The sequence below is a fragment of the Cervus canadensis genome, chromosome 12 (genome assembly GCF_019320065.1).
Source record: "Cervus canadensis isolate Bull #8, Minnesota chromosome 12, ASM1932006v1, whole genome shotgun sequence".
NCBI classification, from domain to species: domain Eukaryota; kingdom Metazoa; phylum Chordata; class Mammalia; order Artiodactyla; family Cervidae; genus Cervus; species Cervus canadensis.
This window is the reverse complement of record NC_057397.1, coordinates 65947390-65964851: the sequence shown is the minus strand read 5'-3', so window position 1 is coordinate 65964851 and position 17462 is coordinate 65947390. Positions and strand designations below refer to the sequence as shown.

The following is a 17462-nucleotide window of genomic DNA, read 5'->3' as shown; positions in this document are numbered from 1 at the left end:
TCACTAAAATGCTCGGATAACTTGGGGACCCAGAATAAGGAATGAAGAGAATAGTCTCTTCACAAAAGATTTAAGTGGGGAGGTAAAAACATACATTATCCCATACATGATAATATGGCTAGGGTATTGGGGAAATGCCAGTTATCACATAAACCTCACTTGTTAGCAGTGTATTCCCTGAGAATTGGCTGCGTAAATACCAATTATGTCTGTGTAAAATAAAAATTTTGAATCCTTTTAAGACTTTTAGGCCTTTTAGAATTCAGAATCTTTTTTATGGTGACTAAGAATAGCAAAATTGAGAGACTGTAATTTTTCCTTTTGTTCTTTTATTTTTTTCAGTGTTTGAAAGATGTATGGAGATCCTGAAACCTTCAGACATAAGACAACTTCCAGCAACTTCAGGAGAAGTTTGTCTACACTCAGGCTGCAGTATTTTCAGCAAACATCATTGGACGGTGGGCCAGTGCCCTATCTTTTGGTGGAATGAAAAATTTGAGCCAGTGAAGCCAAATTCTCATTGCAAGCAGTATGCTTGGCTCCTTGATCGTTGCAAACAGGCATTTAAAATGTGAATTTGAAATTGGGTGTCTCCATTACTACCAGCTAATGTGGCATCATAGGTGTTTCCTATGTTTTAAGTCTTGTGGGAAAAAAATACTCCACTAGCATCTGCCATCTCCAACAGGAACTCTTTTATGGAAGCTCCATTTTTGTGTGTTCCCACTCTTCTCCCCGTCTCCCCATCTTCTGCACAATCACATGCTCTTCTGAAGTAAGAATAAGGTCTTGGAGTATGTAAGTCCCAGACTTACAAAAAGAAATAAAGCTATTATTTCCCCAGTCTCTTGGCCATCACAATGTCTTAAAAGCCACCAAAAACTCTTTTTAGAACACCTTGGAATAAGTGAGAAGAAATGGCACACCCATCACAAAACATACATAGTTTAACAGTTGCGTTTTTTCTCAGTGGGTATCAGTTGTAAATAAAAATGAACTAGGGGCCAAAATGTAAAACCAAAAATGAAGCAGCTACGTGTAGTTATTAATTTCTAGTTTGAACTGTAACTGAATACTGTGGCTTCGTATGTATTATTTTATACTGTACTTTTTCCATTATTGATGGTTCGGACTTTAATAAGAAATTCCATAGTTTTTAATATCACAAATGAGAATATTTGAACAATGTATTCTAGAAAGCAATATACTAACTAAAGTGAATGCTTGTATATAATGAGATAGCCTTAATCCTTTTTCTCTAATGCCTTAACTGTCAAGTAATGAAAACTTTTAAAAAGCCTAGGGTTATAGTCAGCATGCTAGACTGAGAGGTAAGCACTGATGTGATGAGAACAGGTACTGATGTTGTCAGTGTTTAGCACTATGTTTAGCTGTGTTTATGCTCCAGAAGTGCAATATCAGACACTAGCTAGATAGTACTGCTGCCTCATGGTAACTCCAAAGAGAAAAACAGAATTTGATTAACCGAGTGCACATGTTCCTTTAAGTTACTCTTAATGTCCTTAGCTTGAATGCAATGCCATACAGATTTATGTGGCTGCTATTTTTATTTACTTTGCATTATTTTGATTAATATCTTGAATGGAAAGCCAAACATTCCCTCTTCACTGACCAGTAATGGCCCTTTAACTGCAGTAGGAAAAATAAGAAAAACCATGTTGTGTGAAAATTGGTGATAACTGGCACTTAAGATCATAAAAATAGTTCTTTATCCTTGGCTGCCTTAAGATGCTGTTTGCCCAGAGCTCTGAAAGACTTTAAGATAGGCGGTAATACTACAATACTACTGAATTTTTGTAGAATTGTTACATTTGATAATAAAACTTGCCTGTTTAATCTCAATGTTTGCATTCTGTTTTGTAATTAGAAGAGTTAAGGGTAATAGATGAAGGGTGTGGTGGGTAGAGCCATCTTTTCCTGTGGTGGTAGGATATTTCCCTAAGTTACTGTGAGTATTTGTAGGTGTCCTCTGTTGTGTCTGACTCTGCGACCCCATGGACTGTAGCCCACCAGGCTCCTCTGTCCATGGAATTTTCCAGACAAGAGTACCAGATTGGGTTGCCATTTCCTTTTCCAGGGGATCCTCCTGACCCAGGGAATCGAACCTGCATGCCCCGTACTTCCTGCATTGCAGGCAGATTCTTTACTGCTGAAACACAAGGGAAGCTATCAATGATTAACGCACTCCAGATACAGATTAAACAACCAGCCTTAGGGTATAAATCATTGAGACTTTGATCCCAAAATTCTTAAAACTGTAGTCATAGTTATTAATATGTGGTCCTTGCATCTTATTATTAGAGCTCTGTTTGCTTGACAATTTGAAAACCTATTGGAGTCACGTAAGACATTTCTTAAAAGCCATATAATAAAAGCTAGAACTCTAGTGTTTCTGAATCCCGCATACTTCTTTATTCCAATTTCTCTTTTTGCTAATTCTGAGTTGTCCAATATTCTCTCTAATCCAAATTTTATCCATTTTTTAGGAGCCAGGTTAAGACTTGCCTGACTTCCACCATTTTAGAGTTGCGTATATTGACCGTACCATTATTTGAAGTATATACTCTTTATGGAGTTCAATACCAGATCTAGTACATTTTTACACCCATGATCTTGTTAAGCACTCACCAAATGAAGTTTAGTTCACCTGGGACACTTTTGCAATCTCAGTCCTTGCCAACATCATTTATAAGAATGAAACAACAACAACAAAAGAGTGAAACAATTGCTCTCAGGTTTGTGTTTCAGCTTTGGGTCTGTGAGGAGGGAGCAGAGCCCTCTGGGCAACCTAAGGTTCTGCTCCAGGTTCCTGTACCTTTATGTCTCTGGTAGGCATTTAATGTCCAAGCTATTCCTTGCCTTAAAGAAAAACGGGTTGCCTGCACTAAGGAGTTAGCTATTTGCCTCCTTGAAATAGTACCTCATTCAGTTGCTCCTAAAGCAGAAAAAGAACATAGGCAGTCACGATGGTATGAGATTAAGAAAGGCCGGTGGGGAAAGTGTTGAGAATAGAGAGGACCGGAGAATATATAAAAAAAAATCTTAAAGTCCATCTCTTAGGTTTATAGTTGGTTACATAATTTCTCTTCCTCTCTCTGCTTCCCCCAGCTCTTTGGGGAAAATGATTTTAACATCTACAAAAATAGAATAATGGCTACCAAGCCTCTATCCAGCTTCAACTATTACAAACTCAAAACCAGTCTTTCCTATAGGTGGATTATATCATCAGTTGTAAAATCTATTACATATAGGATTATATGTAGTTATATTGTTGTTCAGTCACTACGTCGTGTCCAACTCTGTGACCCCATGAACTGCAGCATGCCAGGCTTCTCTGACCTTCATTACCTCCCTGAGTTTGTTCAGACTCATGTCTATGAGTCAGTGAGGCCATTCAACCATCTCATCTCTGTGGCTTCCTTCTCTTTCCCTCAATCTTTCCCAGTGTCAGGGTTTTTTCTAATGTGTCAGCTCTTCGTATAAGGTGGTCAAAGAATTGGAGCTTCAGCATCAGTCCTTCCAATGAATATTCAGGGTTGATTTCCTTTAGGATTGACTGATTTGATCTTGCTGTCCAAGGGACTCTCAAGAGTCTGCTCCAGCACCACAGATTGAAAGTATCAGTTCTTTGGCACACAGCTTTATGGTCCAACTCTCACATCCATACATGACTATTGAAAAAACCATAGCTTTGACCATACAAACCTTTGTCGGCAAAGTGATCTCTGCTTTTTAATACTGTCTAGGTTTGTCATAGCTATTCTTCCAAGGAGCAAGTGTCTTTTAATTGCATGGCTGCAGTCACCATCCACATTGACTTTGGAGCCCAAAATGAAATCTGACACGGTTTCCACATTTTCCCCATCTGTTTGCAATGAAGTGATGGCATTGGATGCCATGATCTTAGTTTTTTGAATGTTGAGTTTTAAGCCAGCTTTTTCACTCTCCTCTTTCACCTTCATCAAGAATCTCTTTAGTTCCTCTTCACCTTCTGCCATTAAAGTGGCATCATCTGCATAGCTGAGGTTGTTGATATTTCTCCTAGCAATTTTGATTCCAGCTTGTGATTCATCCAGCCCAGCATTTTTCATTATGTTCTCTGCATGTAAGTTAAATAAGCAGGGTGACAATATACATCCTTGAAGTATCCTCTCCCAGTTTTGAACCAGTCTGTTGGTCCATGTCCAGTTCTAACTGTTGCTTCTCATCCTGTATACAGGTTTCTCAGGAAGCAGGTAATGTGGTCTGGTATTCCCATCTCATTAAGAATATTCCACAGTTTGTTGTGATCTGCACAGCCAAAGGCTTTAGTATAGTCCATAAAGCAGAAATAGATGATTTTTTTGAATTCCTTTCCTTTTCCATGATCCACTGTATGTTGGCAATTTGACTTCGGTTCTTCTGCCTTTTCTAAATCCAGCTTATGTATCTGGAAGTTCTCAGTTCACATGCTGCTGAAGCCTAGCTTGAAGGAATTTGAGCATAATCTTGCTGGCATGTGAAATGAGTGCAACTGTTCAGCAATTTGAATATTCTTTAGCATTGCCTTTCTTTGGAATTGGAGTGAAAACTGACCTTTTCCAGATTGTATAGATTATCCATATTTCTTTCCACTTTTCTCCCTGTTGTATTCTTTTGAAGCAAATGCTTGGACCAAGATGAAAATGGAGCTCCAAGTATAAAACTGGGCCATGGTAGGAAGTGTTTTAATGAAAAGTGTGTGTGCTCAAGTCATGTCTGACCCTTTGTGACCCCATGAATGGTAGCTCAAAGGCTCCTCTGTCCAGGGAATTTTCCAGGCAAGAATACTGGAGCAGGTTGCCATTTCTGCCCCAGGGATAGAACCCGTCTCTTGCATCTCCTGCCTTGGCAGACAGATTCTTTACCACTGTACTACCTGGAAAGCTTCTTAGTGAGAAGAGGCAAAGGCTAAACAGGACTGAGCTGGTGGAAATAACTCGGTTTCTGAATTTCTGCAATTGTGCTTTGTAATCCATTCCCTATCCCATGTGCCAGTATGAGACAGACTAGACAGGAGACGGTGTAAACTGAGGACTGGCAGTCCACCAGGATGGGATTCAGGAATAAGAGAGCTCTGAATGAGAACTATAGGGAGAAACTGTTTTTCTACATTTTTGCTGCCTTCTTTGAGTTTTGAGGCCAAGATCCTAAGGGATCAAAGGTTCAAAAACAAATGACTTGCTCCTAACTTAAATAAATTAAAGGGAAATGTCCATATTTCTGTGTACTTCCCCTCAGTTACTATATGTGGAAAGTGGAGGGATATTGCAAGCCAAAACCATGCTGATAATCATTACTTTGGAAGAGTATACAACCAAAAAAGCACTGAGAATATGTATGGTCCACAATAAAAAGCAATGTGTAGGTTAAATGAATCTTCCCAACAACCTATCAGGTGGCTCTGGGTGGTAAAGAACCGCCTGCCAATGCAGGAGACATGAGAGACTCAGGTTTTATCCCTTGGTCAGGAAGATCCCCTGCAGGAGGGCATGGCAACCCACTCCAGTATTCCCACCTGAAGAATCCCATGGACAGAGGAGACTGGCAGGCTACAGTCCATGGGGTCGCAAAGAACCAGACACTGTTGAAGCAATTTAGCATGCACGCAACACTATTATTATTTTTATTGACCAGGAAATTAAGTGTAGGTTAAGTAATATCTGTCATGGCTGCACAGAAAGTACAGGAAAGGATCTAGAAGATAAAGATTTGGAGTCTAGTTGATGTGATTAGTGCTCTCATAACTGCTTCTTAGCAGTTCTGGCTCTTTTCTTAGCATTGCACAAATACAGTCCATCATTACAGAGTCGTAGAGTTGGGCTTCAAAATGTTCCTTTGGCCTGCCTTTTCACGTTATTACCAATGTGCCATCAGTTCAGCTGCTGAATTATTCAGCAGCTACATACTATTGCTGTGCTAAAAGGCAGTGTTGATAAATGAGTAACGAAGCTGCTGATTACACACTCAAATCTGAGCCAGTGCTTTTTAACCCATATGAAACCAATATGATAGTGGAGTTAAACACTAGAAACATATTTTTAAAAATCAATGTGGGAAAAAAAAAAAAATCAATGTGGAGTGCTTGCTTCGGCAGCACATATACTAAAATTGGAACGATACAGAGAAGATTAGCATGGCCCCTGCGCAAGGATGACACGCAAATTCGTGAAGCGTTCCATATTTTTAAAAAAAAGAAAGAAAAAAAAAATCAATGTGGAATTCTCATGTTCTTCTGGATGGTTTTCAGCGTGTGTGTGTGTGTGTGTGTGTGTGTGTGTGTGTGTGTGTGTGTGACAGAGAGAATCATCCTTCCGTTCTCAGCCTCTGTGTGTGTGTGTGTGTGTGTGTGTGTGTGTGTGTGTGTGTGACAGAGAGAGACAGGAAGTGAGAGAGATTCATGCTTCCTTCCCTGATGGTGTTTCTCATGGTTTCTGCCTTAGCCACTTTCTCTATCAATTTTCTGGGCAAATTTACTAACTTACTTCTGCATTCTTCTTTGGAGCTACCAGCTTCTAAACCCAACAATTCAATGGACATTTATTTCCATTTAAACATCTCTCTGGGCATTTCAAACACAACATGCTAAAAGCAAACATATCTTTCTATGTTAGCAGGTCTGAAAACCTGCTACTCATGTTTTCTCTACTTCAGGAACCAGCACCACATAGTACAGGTATTAAAGTTAAGAAAGCCATTTGTAACTTCCTCACCTCACCAACCTCATCATCAGTATCTTTCACCAGTTCTTTGCCTCAGTATTGAATCCATGCATCAAATTCTGCTTTCCTCTATTGCCAGAATGCTTTTTTATAAGAATAATATTTCAAATTATTACATTTTAAAATAAAAATGTTTATTTATTTATTTGGCTGCACTGATCTTTAGTTGTAGCATGCAGAATCCTTAACTTCAGCATATGAACTCATAGTTGTAGTATCTAGTTCCCTAACCAGGGATCAAACCCTGGCCCTGGGCATTGGGAGTGCGGAGTCTTAGCCACTTGACCACCTGGGAAGTCCCTGATTACATGTTTTGAAACCACTTCATTGAAGTATTATTGAGATATAAAGACTGTACTTAATATATGAAACTTGGTGAGCTGGATCATAGAAAAAGCAAGGGAGTTCCAGAAAAACATCTGCTTCTGCTTTATTGACTATGCCAAAGCCTTTGACTGTGTAGATCACTACAAACTGTGGAAAATTCTTAAAGAGATGGGAATACCAGAGTACCTCACCTGCCTCCTGAGTAACCTATATGCAGGTCAAGAAGCAACAGTTAGAACCAGACATGGAACAATGGACTGGTTAAAAATTGGGAAAGGAGTGTGTCAAAGCTGAATATTGTTAACCAGCTTATTTAACTTAAATGCAGAGTATATCATGAGAAATGCCAGACTGGATGAAGCACAAGCTGGAATCAAGATTGCCGGGAGAAATATCAATAATCTCAGATATGCAGATGACACCACCCTTATGGCAGAAAGTGAAGAGGAACTAAAGAGCCTCTTGATGAAAGTGAAAGGAGAGTGAAAATTTTGGCTTAAAACTCAACATTCAAAAAACTAAGATCATGGCATCCAGTCCCATCACTTCATGGCAAAGAGATGGGGGAACAATGGAAACAGTGACAGACTTTATTTTCTTGGTCTCCAAAATCACTGCAGATGGTGACTGCAGCCATGAAATTAAAAGATGCTTGCTCCTTGGAAGAAAAGCTATGACAAACCTAGACAGTGTATTTAAAAGCAGAAACATCACTTTGCCGACAAAGGTCTGTATAGTCAGAGCTATGGTTTTTCCAGTGGTCATGTATGAATGTGAGAGCTGGACCATAAAGAAGGCTTAGCGCTGAAGAATTGATGCTTTTGTGCTGTGGTGTTGGAGAAAACTCTTGAGGGTCCCGTGGACTACAAGGAGATCAAAGCAGTGAGTCCTAAAGGAAGTCAACCCTGAATATTCATTGGAAGATTGATCCTGAAGCTGAAACTCCAATACTTTGGCCATCTGATGCGAAGAGCCATCTCATTGGAAAAGATCCTGATGCTGGGAAAGATTGAGGGCAGGAGGAGAAGGGGTCAACAGAGGACAAGATGGTTGGATGGACATGAGTTTGAGCAAGCTCCGAGAGATGGTGAAGGACAGGGATACCTGGCGTGCTGCAGCCCATGTGGTCGCAGAGTCAGACAAGACTGAGCAACTTAATAGCATACTCGGTAAGCATATTAGTGAAACCATCACCACAATCAATGCCACAAGTATCTATTACCTCCAAATATTTCCTCCCACCCTCTTTTTGTGTGGGTGTGTGATAAAAACACAACAAAGTGATAATGTGTTCTTAACATGTTTTCTACTAAAGGTTTCCATTTGCTGTTTAAGATACCCAAACGTATTACTGCATGCTATTGGGTGAGCTGACTTCTGCCTACCTCTTGAGTTTTATTCAAGGCACCCTTATCCTCATGCTCTACATTTGTTGTCTTTTTTCCTGTTTGTCACAGGAGTGATGCACTGTTTTTTTCTGTTATCTTTCTCTTCACTGACTAACTGCTATGCAGAATTCTTACCCTTCCTAAGGAAGGCCTTTCCTGACTCACTAGACTCTGTAAATCTCCCTATAATCTGCTCCCCAGATTGTAACTTCAATCAAGGTAAAGTGTATCTTCTTCCCCACTGAATCCTTAGTGACTAGGCAGCACTTGGGATATAAACTCTAAGTATCTGTTGAATGAATAAGTGTGTATGTTCATTCATGTAGGTGAAAAGGAACGTGCTTTATGCAGTTTTCCTTTAAAGTTGTCTATAAATGTAAATGTTAAAAGTAAAAAATCATTTTTCTTTAGCACCATTTAAAATGTTAGTATTACCTAGTTATTAACAGTATGCTTTTTACACTAAAGTGTAAAGTCAGAGTCACCTTTCACATTGATGTACACATCCAAAGAGAAAGTTTGGTATGAAATTCACCCAAACATGATTTTGGATGCTTCTGCCATCTCCAGGACTCACAGTGACTTTTCAGGGTCCTATTCTCAACCAGAGTGCTTATGCAGAATTATAATAAGATTTTTAAAATTTATCTATGTTTAAATCAAGTCATAATTGGTGAACAGATTTTTTCTTGTCTTTGTTGTTGTTTTTTCTTTTACTGTATTAAGAAAAAAATACCATGGCAATTACCCTGTTACACTTAAATTGTTATGGTGATACATCGTAATTTTGCTGGGAAAACTTTTCCCCCTACAATCACTGTATGCTTTTGGCTTTAAGATATATCTGTACTTTGGAAGTGTGACTATTCCTCCACACAGCTGGTCTAGATACACCCGACCAGTCATCTGCACTGATTGGCTGGCTGAGAAGTAGATCGATGGTAGCTCTAGGAGGCACCAAGCCTATCCAAGGTCTAGCTGGGAGCATTTTCAGGGTGGGATGACAGCATCAGCAGTTTCATGTTTCAGGGCTTGAGGAATGGCAGGTTCTTTTCTGAATCAATAATCGAGGTACTCAGAACCCACCTGCTATCTAACTGCCTTCCCTCTATCATGAGAAAGAATTTAATCTGTTATTTACATGGGTCCAGAATGCCGGAGAGTAACCAATGCTAGGGAGCTCCTAATGGGGCAGTCTCAATCCATAAATAGGTTCGACAAAGGAACGAAAGGCCAAACCAAACTAAAAGCAGGATACTTAATTAATGGAAATTTCAAATAAACAACAAGTAATTTTTAGCTTAAGCTGGCCCAAATATTGCATGGAGCATATTATACTAAAGTGTCCTATATTATCTGGCAATTCTAATATTCAATTTAACTAAATTTCACAAATATTTTCTTACTTACTTACCTGAAAGAAGAGAGGATGAAATCTTGGTCTACTAAAATAGAACCTTTGCCTGGGAAAATCTTAATAATAAGCCATTTAGTACCACTAATTTTTTTTTATTAATGAATGAAAAAAATGTGTTTAATGAATTATTGCTTTCCTGTGACTAATTTGGTTAAATAAAAGTCTCTTCCTAGAGGAGTTTTAACTGGAGGAAAAAACTATACGTTAGAAAATGTCCTTGAGTTCAATTGTCTGTGTTCAAATGTCCTATGTTCAATTTAAAAATATTTAAATATGGAGAAGGAAATGGCAACCCACTCCAGTATTCTTGCCTGGAAAAGTCCATGGACAGAGGAGTCCATGGGATCACATGACTGAGCATGTGTGCATGAGGTTGGAGGGAGATGGGTTGGTAGCAATAAAGTGGTAGAACTAAAAAAAAAAAAAAAAATTTAAATATAATACACATGTGTTATGTGTTTTCAAGGACTAATTGATCATACCTGGTTCAGACTTCACACAGGAGATGGTATTGAGAATAACTTAAGTATGTTACTTAATGGGTAATTACAAATTTATGACGTAATAAGGGTGAGAAAGAGCTCCATATCTTTAATAGAAGAAAAGCTGAACTAATGCAAAGATTTCACACTAATTATTCTATATGCTAAGACGGAGAACTGGATAGAAGAGTATCTTTTTTTTTTTTTTTTTAGAAGAGTATCTTTTAAAATAGACTTTACTTATATTTTTTTGGTTTCAAGTAGGTAAGTCTTCAGGGGCTTTTGTTTTGTATTTGTCTCATATCCTGGTAACAAACAGTACTTGGCACACAGAAGGCACATGATCAATTTTAAGATAGAAACCTTAAGAGTCATTCTCAACTCATCATTTATCACATCCAATTTGTCACTAGGCCCTGTAGATTTTACCTCCAGCATCTTTTGAATCCATTCTCTTTGAACACTTTTATTTCCATTGCCTTATTTCAAGTCTTTATTTTTAACCCAGTTACTACAATACCCTTCTAATCTACCTTTTCTTAAAAGACTTAAGTTCTTAAACAAAGCATTTCACATCAATCCCTAAAAATATCCATTGCATATGAAAAGGGTCCTTAAACTTCTAGGTGGTGGTTTAGTCTCTAAATCGTATCCAACTCTTGCAACCCCATGGACTGTATCCTGCCTGGCTCCTCTGTTCATGGGATTTCCCAGGCAAGAATACTGGAGTGGGTTGCCATTTCCTTCTCCAGGCGATCTTCCCGACCCAGAGATGGAACCAGGGTCTCTTGCATTGCAGGCAGATTCTTTACCAACTGAGCCACCGGGGAAGCCAAACTTCTAGAGGAGGTAGCAAATCATACTGTTCTTTGAGTGGAGACTGTAAATAAAAGACCATTTGAGAAAATCTGAAGTGTTTAGGATTGGTCAAGATGCTGCTGCTGCTGCTAAGTCGCTTCAGTTGTGTCCGACCCTGTGCGGCCCCATAGCCGGCAGCCCACCAGGCTCCCCCGTCCCTGGGATTCTCCAGGCAAGAACACTGGAGTGGGTTGCCATTTCCTTCTCCAATGCATGAAAGTGAAAAGTGAAAGTGAAGTCGCTCAGTTGTGTCTGACTCTTAGCGACTCCATGGACTGCAGCCTACCAGGCTCCTCTGTCCATGAGATTTTCCAGGCAAAAGTACTGGAGTGGGTTGCCATTGCCTTCTCTGTGGTCAAGATGAGGCAAAGGTTAATGAAATGGCCCTTCACATTCTGGATGGGAAACTAGCAGTCCATGGTCTGTAGTCATAAAATGGTCAATGAAGTCAGGATCAGAAGTTATCATTCTGATTATCACACATATTAGGACCACGTGTGTGCCTGGTTGTGTGTAGTACCATCTGGAATCACCTGGTCTTATCGAGTTATGGAGTGACCTAATGAAAGCTCAGCTATACTGCCAGGTGAATGGCGACATCCTGAGCAGTTAGGGGGTACGTCTTTTTGGATGAAGTTGATATTTGGAATAAAAAATGTCTTATTTTTCTCATAGGAAAATTACACTGGTTCAGGGATGAAATGATTAATTCTCAGTCTTATGGGAAGTTTTCGGGTTCAAGGGAAGAATGCTCCTCTTAGGGAACACAATCACAATTCCACTGATTTGTATCTAAAGATTGAAAAAGTATCTCTCCTTTCATATTCCCATTTGATTTCAAGAATCAATATTTTTTCTCTTTTTCTACTTCTGTGTAGAGCATGTAGGAATTGAGGAATGGTCATCACCTCAAGACCCTTGACATGGAAAACAGTGGTCCTCATGAGCTGGAGCTCTGCTTGCTTCTCATCTGATAAGCTGGGCACTGAAATCTGCTGCTTGTGTACATGGGCTCTTGCAGTTTCCAATGACCAACAGTTTTGTTCTTAGTTTTGACTCAGGCCTTTTTTGGGCAACTAGCGTCTTCCACCCATGTTTCTAACTCCTTTTCCAATGTTACTTGTCAGGCAAAAAATATTTACAGGTGACCAAAGGCATAAAAAGAGTTCCTGGAACTGTTCTTGCATAGCACTGAAAGCTGATAGCTTCTCCCCAAATGTACTGACTTAATATAGGTGTTATTAGGAAGGAGACTCTTGCTGTCTGCTAAAAATGGGACGACCATCATTACCCCGTGACTTCAGTGAGTTCCTGTGCTTTTTTTCTCTCATTCTATAATGGGCATTTTATCAGTTCCTAAATGTACTTCTTCCTACTGTTGAAATGCATGAATGCAAAGTGGTAAGACATGGATAACCACAATAGTGTGGTCACTCACCTAGAACCAGACATCCTGGAGTGCGAAGTCAAGTAGGCCTTAGGAAGCCTTACTACAAAGCTAGTGGGGGCCAAGGAATTCCAGCTGAGCTATTTAAAATTCTAAAGGATGATGCGCTTAAAGTGCTGCTCTTAATATGTCAGGAAATTTGGAAAACTCAGCAGTGATCACAGGATTGGAAAATGTCAGCTTTCATTTCAATCCCAAAGAAGGGCAATGCCAAAGTATGTTCAAATTACCATACAATTGCACTCATTTCACATGCTAGCAATGTGATGCTCAAAATCCTTCAAGCTAGGTGGTGCTAGTGGTAAAGAAACCATCTGCCAATCCCAGAGTTGCAAGGGATGCAAGTTTGATCCCTAGGTGGGGGAAGATCCCCTGGAGAAGGAAAGGACAACCCACTCCAGTATGCTTGCCTGGGAAATCCCATGGACAGAGGAGCTCGATGGGTCTCAGTTCATGGGGTCGCAAAGATTCAGAGACCACTGAAGCGACTTAGCACAGCACACAGGCTTCAGCAGTATGTGAACTGAGAACTTCCAGATGTACAAGCCGAGTTTTCAAGAGGCAGAGGAACTAGAGATCAAATTGCCTGCATTCATCAGATCATAGAGAAAGCAAGGGAGTTCCAGAAAGATATCTTTCATTGACTATGCTAAAGCCTTTGACTGAGTGGATCACAATAAACTGTGGAAAATTCTTAAAGAGATGGGAGTACTGGGTTACCCTGCCTGTCTCCTGAGAAATCTGTAGGTAGGTCAAGAAGCAACAGTTAGAATTGGACATGGAACAGCTGACTGGTTCAAAATGGGAAAAGGAGTATGACAAGGCTGTGTATTGTCATCCTGCTTATCTCGCTTATATGCAGAGTACATCATGCAAAATGCAGCCTGGGTGACTCACAAGCTGAAATCAAGTGCTGGGAGAAATTTCAACCACCTTAGATATGCAGATAATAGCACTCTAATGGCAGAAAGTGAAGAGGAACAAAAGAGCCTCTTTGATGAGTGTGAAAAGCTTACTTAAAACGCAACAGTCAAAAACCTAAGATCATGGCATCCAGTCCCATCAGTTCATGGCAAATAGAAGGGGAAAAAGTGGAAGCAGTGACAGATTTTATTTTCTTGGGCTCCAAAATCACTGCAGACAATGATTGCAGCCATGCAATTAAAAGATGCTTGCTCCTTGGAAGGAAAGCTATGACAAACCCAGACAGTGTATTCAAAAGCAGAGGCATCTTTTTCATATGTGACAAAGTCAAAGCTATGGTTTTTCGTAGTCATGTACGGATGTGACAGGTGGACTGGAAAGAAGGCTGAGTGCCAAAGAATTGATGGTTTTGAACTGTGGTGCTAGAGAAGACTCTTGAGAATCCCTTGGAGAACAAGGAGCTTAAACCTAAACCTAAAGGAAATCAACCTGAAATATTCATTTGAAGGACTGTTGCTAAAGCTGAAGCTCCAATAGTTTGGCCACCTGATGTGAAGAGCTGACTCACTGGGTAAGACTCTGACTCTGGGAAAGACTGAAGGTGAAAGGAGAAGGGCTGCATCAGAGGATAAGATGGTTAGAAAGTATCACTGACTCAATGGCCATGAATCTGAGTAAACTCCAGGAGATAGTGAAGGACAGAAGAGCCTGTCATGCTATAGTCCAAGGGAACACAAACACAAGACTTAACCACTGAAGGACAACACTGTTGAGGGGGAAAGATCCAGGTATGTTTGGAGAATGCCTGATACAATAAAAGTGAAGACAAATGGTATGACAAGTTAAAACTGTTTCATTGCTGTGGAATATCTAAACTGCACCCTCTCCTCTGCACTGGCCATAGTATTATTGTTTGTAAAATAATATTATGAAATGCAGATACATTTGTTTAACCACTTTGGGCGGTTAAGACACAAGTTGCAAGTACAAGCTTCTTTCTTGCAAATGTCAAGCGGGCTACTAACTCAATGTGCCAACAACCCAAATAGTTTTTGCCGCGCTCTGAAGGCACTGTGAGGATGCAGGGGCCCTGGCTCAGATTAGCCTGGTGACCTACTCTCGCTGGACCTCCTTTTCCTCTCTGTAAAATGGGGAAGGTCTGGATATTCTCTGGACTGTGCCTTAGTCACTCAGTCGTGTGCGATTCTCTGTGACCCCATGGACTGAAGCCTACCAGGCTCCAATGTCCATGGGATTATCCAGGCAAGAATGCTGGTGTGGGTCTCTATGGACTTCTCCAGGGGATCTTCCAGACCCAGGGATCGAACCCAGGTCTCCCTCATTGCAGTCGCAGTCTTTACCGTCTGAGCCACCAGGGTATACCTGATTCCAGTCACAAAAGTGCCAGAAAGGCCCTCAGACACCCACCTTTACCGGTGAGGATTGGGGGAAGTGCCCCAGCGGGAACCCCCGGGATTTGTCTCCTGGGGGGCGGGCGGAGGGCCCGGAGCGCCAGCCGTGGGCGGAGCCACCCCTGACTGAGCCGCCTTCCTTCCTGCCCGCGCAGTCCCAGGCGCGCTCGCCAAACACTCCGGCCAGCCCTCCGCTCCCAGCACTCTGGTTCCAGGGCGGCCCGGGGCGGGGGACGCGGTTGGCGGCGACACCGGAGGGGGGCCGGGTGGGCGGGTCAGGAAGTGGGGGCGCGGCGGCCCGGGAGTGGGCCTGCAGGAGAGCCGCGGGGTTCGGCTACGCGGAGGCTGGAGACGCCGGGCGGCGCGGGAGCTCCGAGGGGAGCCCCCCCGGCCTCCGCGGGGACCATGGCGGAGGAAGAAGGTGACCGGCCCCGGGGTCCGGCGGGCGTACGGCCGCCAGAGGTCTCGGGAAATGAGGGCCGAGAGACCGGGGCGGCGGGTGGCCGCGGCTGTCCGGCGGGAAGGAGCGGGACCGCGGCGAGGGGGGCGGGAGGTGTGCGGAGACATCGAGAGGGAGCGGAGTGGACGGCCTGAAGTCGTGCCGGCTCGAGTGGGAGGCAGAAGTGGAGCTTGAAGTTGAAAATCGGGTCGCGGGAGAGAACGCCGTGGGGGGAGTGGCTGAGAGGAAGGGCCGGGAGCTGCTGGTGAGCGGAGCTGGGGACGGACTCGGGTTGAGAAGATGTCGGTGCGAGTGCTGAGTGTCTCTGCCGGAGTGAAAGTCTTGTAGCCGAGTGCCCCTCAGTCTGAGTGCGCTCCTGACAGGTCTGTGGGTGCTGACCAGGTCACCCCCGGATAAGAGGAGCCGCACGCCGAGGCGGAGGACTGAAAGAGGCAAGGGTTTGGGATGAAAGTGCTAAGTGAGGTGGATGGGAGGAGACGAAGAAGCAGAAACGGAAGAGAAGGTCACCAATTTCATTTGCGGGTTAAGGGGCGACGGCCCAGGGAGAAGGAGTGAGTGGCTTTGGGGGGGATCCGGAGCCCGGAGTGCTTTGAGGGTGAAAGAAGGTGGGCTGGAGAAAGCTTTTCATGTCTTCGGGGCCACTGCCAAGACAACTCACTCAGTATTGATTCACAGAAGTTGATAGGTGTGAGAGAAAAATGGGGAGCTGAGGCGGAGCTTCGCCAGCGAGAGGTGTTCTAGGAAACATTTGTGTCACATGTTCATAATAGGCATGGTGCTTTCAGGCATAGATAATAATGGTATCGCCTGATTGAGCAGTTAGGCTTTTCATTCTCCTGAAAAACATGACTTTTTAACCCTGTTGAGGAGGGTTGTGAACGTGATCTGTTTAGACTGAAGCCTTGCCAAACCAGGAATGCAAGAAGGGAGTCTGAAGAATTCAGTGGAAAACAGTTAAAAAAAATAATTTTAAGAATTGTTTGCTCTGTGACTTGCGGCTCTGTTCCTGCACTCACTCTTGCTTCATATTTGCCTCCTTCTCCTCAAGTTTTCTGGGTTAAAACTGGTCTAATTTAAGACACTGTACCTAAAAACAGCTTCAAAACTAAACTCTTTGTAGTTGGTAAGGAGGACTGTGTTTCTGTTTGTTGCCTTGGTTTTATCTTTGGTTCCAGTATATGTGATACATTTTTTTATATTTTTTACTTTTCTAGCTACCTGCAGATCTCTGGGGGTGGGTTGATAAGCTCACTTATATGTTTCCATGAGCACTTAAAGCATAAAAAATTTGAAACTGCAGTATTAAAAGTCTTTAATATTATATATCATGCTAATAAGGAATTGTTTTAAGAGGTTAAAGTTAGACCTAACTAAACAGATATGATGTGGAACCAGTTATGGTTTCATAAGCCATACAAGTTTGTGAAATTTACTTCCATGATACAAAGTGAAAAATGACTTTTGTTTGTAGAACAACAGATAATCCAAAGGAGTGAAATACATCTTACTTGGAATAATTAATGCATTGAAGTTTTGTTAAGTTATAGTTTCATTCAACAAGACTTTTAATTCCAGAAATATTTGGCTGTCTAATATGTTAGGTGTGCTTCCCCAATGGCTCAGCACGTAAAGAATATGTCTGCAATGCAAGAGACACAGGAGATAGGGGTTTGATCTCTGGGTTGGGAAGATCCCCTGGAGGAGGATATGACAACCCATTCCAGTATTCTTGCCTGAAAAATCCCGTGGACAGAGGAGCCTGGAGGGCTACAGCCCAAAGGGTCCCAGGGAGTCAGACATGACTCAGCACAGCAACAACTAGTAATTAAATTTTTATTTATTGTAATCTAGTAATGATATTTATAGTAAGCATGTCTATATGCTAGGCATTTTTTTGAGTACTTTGTGTTTATTAGGCACTCCATACTTTTTTTCAAAATGCATGTTATTTGTATTCACTCTATTAAAATTTGACTAGTCTGTTTT

The 17462-nt window shown here is 41.7% G+C and overlaps 2 protein-coding genes and 1 non-coding gene across 7 annotated transcripts in view; all 3 read left to right on the top strand.

Annotated features, from left to right (window-relative positions):
• ESRP1 (epithelial splicing regulatory protein 1) overlaps positions 1 to 1863 on the top strand; it is a 56902-nt gene extending 55039 nt beyond the window's left edge. For all 5 annotated transcript variants that reach the window (XM_043483930.1, XM_043483927.1, XM_043483929.1 and 2 more), the window contains one exon: positions 343 to 1863. In XM_043483930.1, the coding sequence (XP_043339865.1) occupies positions 343 to 349 (7 nt within the window). In that variant the 3' untranslated portion in view covers positions 350 to 1863. The remainder of the gene's footprint in view (positions 1 to 342) is intronic.
• Positions 1864 to 6120: 4257 nt separating this feature from the next.
• On the top strand, positions 6121 to 6227 carry LOC122451567. The gene has a single exon (XR_006272461.1). It is a non-coding gene; the product is annotated as a U6 spliceosomal RNA (small nuclear RNA).
• A 9054-nt stretch (positions 6228 to 15281) lies between these two features.
• DPY19L4 (dpy-19 like 4) overlaps positions 15282 to 17462 on the top strand; it is a 63597-nt gene continuing 61416 nt past the window's right edge. The window contains exon 1 of the mRNA XM_043483509.1: positions 15282 to 15437. Coding sequence (XP_043339444.1) covers positions 15422 to 15437 — 16 coding nt within the window. The 5' untranslated portion in view covers positions 15282 to 15421. The remainder of the gene's footprint in view (positions 15438 to 17462) is intronic.